Below are 7,173 nucleotides of genomic sequence, written 5' to 3'. Positions count from 1 at the left end.
CCGGTGTTCTAAAATTTTGTCGGACCCGTGAAAAAATCGGACCTCGTCACTTCCGGTGACAGAGCGTCACAAAACAGTTGATAGAAGTCGTCCGTGCGCATGCGCAGAAGACATTTTTCGAGGTTTGGCAAAATTATAACAGAGAACGGACAGCTGATTGAGAGAAGGCGGGGCTGAGGTGCGACGGGACGGAGGCACATATGCAGAGCTGGCGGAGGAGGCGGGACGGAGGTGCGGCCGTGTAATATATGCAGGGCTTAAGCGACTCCCTGTTTTATTATCTTTAGTAATTATCGTATTATTTATCCTTCGGATTTCATGACATTTAGTATTTCTATAATGCAAAATAAGAAATACTAAATGTAATGAAATCCTAAGGATAAATAATACGATAATTAGTAAAGATAATAAAACAGGGAGTCGCTAAAGTCCTGCATTTATTACACAGCCACGCCTCCGTCCCGCCTCCTCTATTCAGCTCTGCAGATGACGCGGCGGTGTCTTCCGTCCCACCTCAGCCCCGCCTCCTCTCATTCAACTGGTCGCTCTGTGTTATAAGTTTACCAAACCAAGATAATGTCTGGTGCGCATGCGCACTTGAGACTCCCATGACCGGAAGTGACGAGGTCCGATTTTTTCACGGGTCCGACAAAATTTTACAACACCGGACAGACAGGAAGGAGAACCGGGCGGGGAGAAGAGGATGGCGTTCGTGCTGTGTTTACCGGAGCCCCTGACTGCCCAGCAGCTGAAGCGCCTGGAGGAGCACAAGTACAGCGCCCAGGGCCGCTCTCTGCTGGAGCCCCCCATGCAGGTGTATTGGAACTGGCTGGTGGAGAAGGTCCCTCTATGGGTGGCCCCAAACACTATCACCATGGTGGGGCTCACCATGAATGTACTGACTGTCCTCGTCGTAGCCTACTACTGTCCCACCGCCACCGAGGAGGTGAGTTATTTCCAGTGGTGTCCCTGTGTACAGACTGAGCCTTCCTAGTGGGCGCTGTGCCAGGCTGGCAGCTTCTTGGCTCTTCTATTGGCTATTACAGTGTAGCTATCACTCTCCATTGAGCACCTACACACCTAGGACACTCTGATCACTTCCTATTCCTATATATATTCTACCTGTATAGACACTGACAGCCCTGATTACATTAGGTGCATACTTTTTTATTATGGACTATACCGATCAGCCATAACATTGGCAGGAGAGGTGAATAACATGGAGAATCTTATGACAATGGCACCTGAAAGTGGGTGGCATATATTAAGCATATGTGCTGGTCCTGATTGCCTCGTTTGCACGGGCACAGCAGCCCATTCTATTAAACAGGCTTCTTTCTGTACCTGCAGGGAAAAGTCCCCAAAACCCCCTCTTCTTTTTTTTTTTTTTTAACCTTCCTGACCAGGCTAAAGTTATGGCGTCTAAAACTATGGGATATTTCTTTAAATTTTTTTTTACTAGTAATTGCAGCAATCAGGAACTTATAGCAGGACTGGGATATTGCGGCCGACAAATCGGATACGGACACTTTTTTTGGGGACCAGTGGGGGCACTGGACAAAGGTGAGGGGCCAGGAGAAGGTTCACTGCCGCTCTGTGCAGTCCATTGCACAGAGAAGGTAATTATAGGCTTGTTTATTTTTTTTTTTTGGTAAAACAAAAATTTACCTAGTCTCCATTCACACTGGTACGACTTTTCAGGCGACTTGGTCAGCCTGACAAATCACGCATCGTCGCGTCCCATAGTGTAGTACAGGTCTGGTTCTAATAGGAGCGACACAAGTCGCTCTGACTTAGAAAAAGGGTCCTGTACTACTTCGGGGCGACCTGGAGCTACTAGCATAGACATTCATTTTATGAAGTCTGTGCAAGTCGTGCCGAAGTCGCGGTGCACGCAACTTCACAGGTCACCCCCTAAGTCGGATTGCCGTAGTGTGAACCGAATCTGAGGCCCCTTTCACACATGTCTGTTCCACCGACGGACTCCGTTTTTCTCAGCGGGGGATCGATCTGCCGATCCCTGCTGAGCCGTGTGCGTGGAGACGGAGCTGTCAGATCCCCGTTGTCCTCTATGGGGGAATCGGATGAGAACGGACCGCCTGTCTGTTCTCATCTGATCCGATCCGCCAGACGGATGGAAAATAGGGTTTCCTTCCGTCCAGATTTGACAGGCAGGATCGGAACGGATGTCAGCGGACATGTCTCCGCTGACATCCGCTGGCCCATAGAGATGCATTGACGATCCGTTCAGATCCCCCTGAAAAACTGATAGGCAGATCTGAACAGACCATCTGTGTGAAAGGGGCCTTACAGTCACTTTTCTTCAACCCCTTAAGCTGGACACACACTATACAATTTTCATTCGATTTTTTTCCTTTAGATTTAGCAAAACCATGTAATATGAGGTCAAACCTAAACGCTTTAAGTTTGTATGCAGTCAGGCAGGCCCTTGCACTACATAGTTAAAGGTAAATCTAATGGAAATCTGACAACAAAAGTTGTATAGTGTGTATCCAGCTTTAGGCTCCGTTCACATCTAGGCGTTGCTATTTTTACAGGCGTTTTTTTCTGGCGTTTTTGTGCAAGCATTTTGAGTTGACAAGTGACCAATGAAAAACAGTAAAATGCCTGTAATCTGCCAAAAAAGAAGCTCATGTACTTTTTTGAGTGACGGCATTTCACTTAAGGCGACAGGACACTCCGGTGTGAACAGGGGCCTTTGAAATGAATGGGAGTTTTTAGAGTGGAAAATCGCCCGGTCGTTGAACAGAGCCTTAGCAGGAGCAAGTGCCCAAAGCTGATTGTTGATTTACATATCTTGTCCTTCAGCCCAGTTGTCCCAAATTTTGTAGCAGAGCTCCCAGCAATGTTCTAAATTCAGCACCTCGGACTGTTCATTGTGGTTTTCCATGCTGACCACTAGTCACTGCAGGACACAATAGTGGAATGGTGGCAGTCACTTTTTCCTCACTGGCTCTGCTGAGTTTCAGCTAGTGTGAGAGAAGGTGAGAGTACCAACATAGGATCTCGTGGGGGAGATTTAATAAAACTGGAGAGTGCCAAATCTGGTGCAGCTGTGCATGGTAGCCAATCCGCTTCTGACTTCAGCTTGTTCAATTAAGCTTTGACAGTAACCTGGAAGCTGATTGGTTTTCTATGCAGAGCTGCACCAGATTTTGCACTCTTCAGTTTTAGTAAATCAGTCCCTTTTTATTTGTTACATTCTATTGAAGCTGGCGTGGATTTTCATTGCTTGGAAATGCTTGTTTTCTTATACCTGTGGTTTTGTTGTCAGTTGTTTGTCATAGTGGCCACATACTATGGTAGTTATTGTTGTGTGTATTGGTGGTGGAGTCCTGCTTGTCCTGTGTCCAGAGTCTATTCATCTCAATGTTTGCCTTGTCTGTTGTCACCTGCTAATGTGTCAATCTGCCACCTCAGCATTCGGAAACTGCATGACACAACAGATCGTTTTTCAGGAAGAATCTCAGCAATTCTTTTCAATCTGTTTTTTTTTTTTTTTGTGTTTTTTCACCGCCATCATATTAATAAGATCCATAGATTGCTGGGTTTAGTGATTTGCGAATTGATCAGCACCAACTTCATGATAGAACCATGTTGTTCCTATAATTCCGGGTAGGCAGCCCTGCTGTTCGTTTAGCATGGTGTGAATGGGGCTAAAAGCAATGATTGCATAAAGCTAGCCACGGATGGATAGAATTTCTAACACAAGCTCTTAGGAAATTTAAAAAAAAAAAAAATGTACACAAATTCTCAGAACAATTAAGTGTTTACTGAAAGATTTGGGTTCCATTGTATGTGTAGCATTTAACCATAGAATGTGCCAACTTTGGAACACTCTGTTGGCAAGACCCCCTATTGTGGGATTTTTGTAGGGCAACAGTATCACCAAAGAAATTAAAAATATATAAATTTTACATGTATATACAAAATATGAATTCAATAAAATGACATAGTGCAGCAGTTGCCATATATGATACTGTTGTGTGAGCGTAACCTCAGATCAACTGTGATGACAGAGATATGAACCCAACGCGTTTGGAAAGATCATATATTTTTCTTCTTCAGGGGTGTATGGTTACACAGTGCATTTTGTCTGTTATATAGAAAAGAAAATATGTGCCTCTAGAGCAGAACAAGGATCATGAAGCAGACTAAATTTTGAGTTGGGGACCTGACATGTGCCCTTACTGGTGCCTGCAGTTATACCAATGGCTTCTTGCGCCTGGGGGTAGTATTGGCTGAAGTATCAATGAGCAATGGAACCTACATCTGCCATAAAGATTTAAAGAGGTTGTAAACCTCCAGGGAAACCCACCCCCCAAAAAATCTGTAAGACAAAGGCATAATAAGCTAGTATGCATCGCATACTAGCTCATTCTGAAATACCTTAGAATTAAGCGCTCAAGCAGTGCCCGCACACCGCTGAGACAGCTGACATCCTTCCCGGTGTTTCTTCTGGGCTCGCAGGCTCTGGCGCTAAGAGTGTCCGGAGCTACGATGACGTCACTCTCGCTGTTTGCGGCAAGAGATCTGAAGGTCTGGCATGGTAAGCCGAACCTTCAGAGCGCATGCACTGATGACGTTATATGCTGCATGCACTCTCAGTATCTCCTTAACTGTGCAAGTTTAGGAGATTTTCAGAGTACCTACAGATAAGCCTTATTAAAGGCTTATCTGTAGGAACAAGAAGACTTTACTTCCTCTTTAGGTCAGATAAATATTGTTGCAGTGAGTAACCACACACCCATTAGGCCCCATGCACAATGGAATTTTTTTTTTCCGCTGCTTCTAGGGCCATTTGGTATTTTTAAATTTTTTTTTCCTGGGGTGCCTTGACAGGGCTCTGTAGCTTACGCATGTATTTGCAAATGTATGCAGAGTTGCAGACTAAACCCCTGTCTTTAATGCATAGTGTTAGTGCCGGGTCACACTTGTGCGATGCGGGAAGGCTGCAAATTCGCAGCCTGTTCCCGCATCGCAAACGCACATCTGGCAGTTCACACTGCCATATGCGATACGCTGGGGGTGTCAATGAAATGTTAACGACACCCCCAGTTTGATCGCATATCGCAGTGCGATCTGACAGTTCGCACAGGATCGGATCGCACAAGTGTGAACCACTGTGCGATCCGATCCTGATGCGGCTGAAAAAATGCCTCATGTGTGACTTTTGTGCGGGTGCAGTGCGAATTTAGCCATACAAAGTGTATGGCTGAATTCGCACTGCACATCCGATCGCATGTAATAAAGGAGCAGTGCGCTCCGATATTGCATGCGATCGCCGCACACACGGAAGTGTGAACCGGCACTTAGACAGGATAATTTGGTTGGTTGCAGGCTGGTCGGTAAGTTGAGCATAGAAATTTCTCAGGTTTTGTTTTGCAATTTTTTTTCCTGCCTCTAAACGCCCCTGCATGTCGAGCACTTTATGTTGCCAAAACTGCCAGGAGGAAAGAGTTTAGGAGTCCAGTAATAAGGCATAAGGCCTTATTTGTTTTATTTTTATGTGTTCAGGTGTGTTGTAGTAAGGCCTGGTTTACACCTATGCAGGTTGCATTTTTCCCACACGTTTTTATTTGTGTTTTGATGCATTTTGCATTTTTGGGAGGTGTCTGTTGTCGAGCAGGAAAAGCCAGCAGAAACGCATCAAAAATGCAAGCACTGCTCTTTGATGCATTTCAATTGAAGTATATGGAACCAAAAACGCAAACTACTGCGGGGAAAAAAAGTCCAGAGCCCTTTCCAAAAACGCACTAAGGGAAAACGCAGAGGTGTGAACATGACCCAAAGAAAACCATGTTAAATAAACTAGTTCATTTCTGAAAAATTGAAAACGCACTAAAAAACCCATAGGTGTAATCCAGGCCTAGGACTGGCCATTTTTACTGGGCTTACAAAAAACTGCGAAGCAGGTTTTAAGGGGGAACTTTGCCCCCCCTTAAAATCTCCTTGTGCTGCAATCATGAAATATTCTGCATGTGTGCAGATGTGCCGCAGGTCTCTGGCAGACATTTGGGAACAGACCTGTGTATGTCTGTGTATGCGCAGATTTTTAGGCATGCATGTGCTTCTGGTTTCAGGTATCTGGGGCTTTGTAAAAACGAGTGCCAGTGTGCGCAGGAGTAGGAGTCCACCAGGTATGCGCAGTCATTCTGTGGGTATCTGCCAGTTGTCAAATACATGGCAGAGACCAGCATCATGTCTGTGAATGCACAGATCTTGCACCGCATAGTAAAACTCTGTCTCCTGGGATTGGTGACGTGGACATTTCTGGAGGCAGCAAGCTCACGTCAGCAGTGAGTGCATGCAGGACTTTCGATCAAAACTGCGGGGCACAATCAAAGTCAATGGGAAAGCACAGCTAACCCACACCAATCCCATGGGTACACTGCGCTGCGGGCAAACCACACCACATCAGTATGAAAGAAACATAAGGCTGGGTTCACATATATGTGAATTGAATAAGTTTTTAACCACATCCAATTCGCATAACATGTGAATGTGACTGACTTTCATAGAGCCAGTTCACACATTTCCAGGGCAGCCATGGTGCGGTTTTGGAAAGGGTCCTGTGCGTTTTTGGGTCCAGTTGAGGTGCGAATTCAGGGAAAAATTTACACCTGGATCGCTCGTGAACCGGTGAGCAGAAGAGCTCCAGACTTTAAACCGCAGCTGTACGCATGAACCCAGGCTTAATACATTTTTCTTTGCCTTTCCCTAGTGATATAAGGAGAGTGAACTCCCTTATAGTGGCCATACGCGCATCAATAAATGATCATTTTCAGATCGGTCTCTCGCAATAATAATAACTGATCTATAGACAGCAACACAATCGACTGATACATCACACACGGGGAAGTAGAATTTGATTGAAAAGTAGAAGGTAGAAGGTACAATTGTTATTTATCCATCGTATCTGTGTTTCTACAATGTAACCTCATAATCTGATTGATTGAAATATATATTTAAATTTATGAACAAGTCATCTCAGCGATGCAAAATGATAGATACTTTTCCACCCCAGCTGATCGAATCACTTTGATCAGAAACCAATCTAAGCCCAGTCTTATTCATTCTTAGGCCCCTTTCACACAGGCGGACCGTTCAGATCCGCCTGTCCGTTTTTTTTGGCGGATCTGAATCTCTATG

The 7,173-nt window shown here is 45.1% G+C and overlaps 1 protein-coding gene across 1 annotated transcript in view; it reads left to right on the top strand.

The window, feature by feature from the left end:
* The first annotated feature begins 670 nt into the window (after nucleotides 1-670).
* The window catches only part of CHPT1 (choline phosphotransferase 1), an 83,745-nt gene continuing 77,242 nt past the window's right edge, over nucleotides 671-7,173 (top strand). The window contains exon 1 of the mRNA XM_082256746.1: nucleotides 671-946. Coding sequence (XP_082112872.1) covers nucleotides 704-946 — 243 coding nt within the window. The 5' untranslated portion in view covers nucleotides 671-703. The remainder of the gene's footprint in view (nucleotides 947-7,173) is intronic.

The sequence above is a fragment of the Pelophylax lessonae genome (genome assembly GCF_965119305.1).
Source record: "Pelophylax lessonae genome assembly, chromosome: 4".
Lineage (NCBI taxonomy): Eukaryota > Metazoa > Chordata > Amphibia > Anura > Ranidae > Pelophylax > Pelophylax lessonae.
Note: the sequence above shows the minus strand (reverse complement) of the source record. Positions and strands in the feature narration are given on the sequence as shown.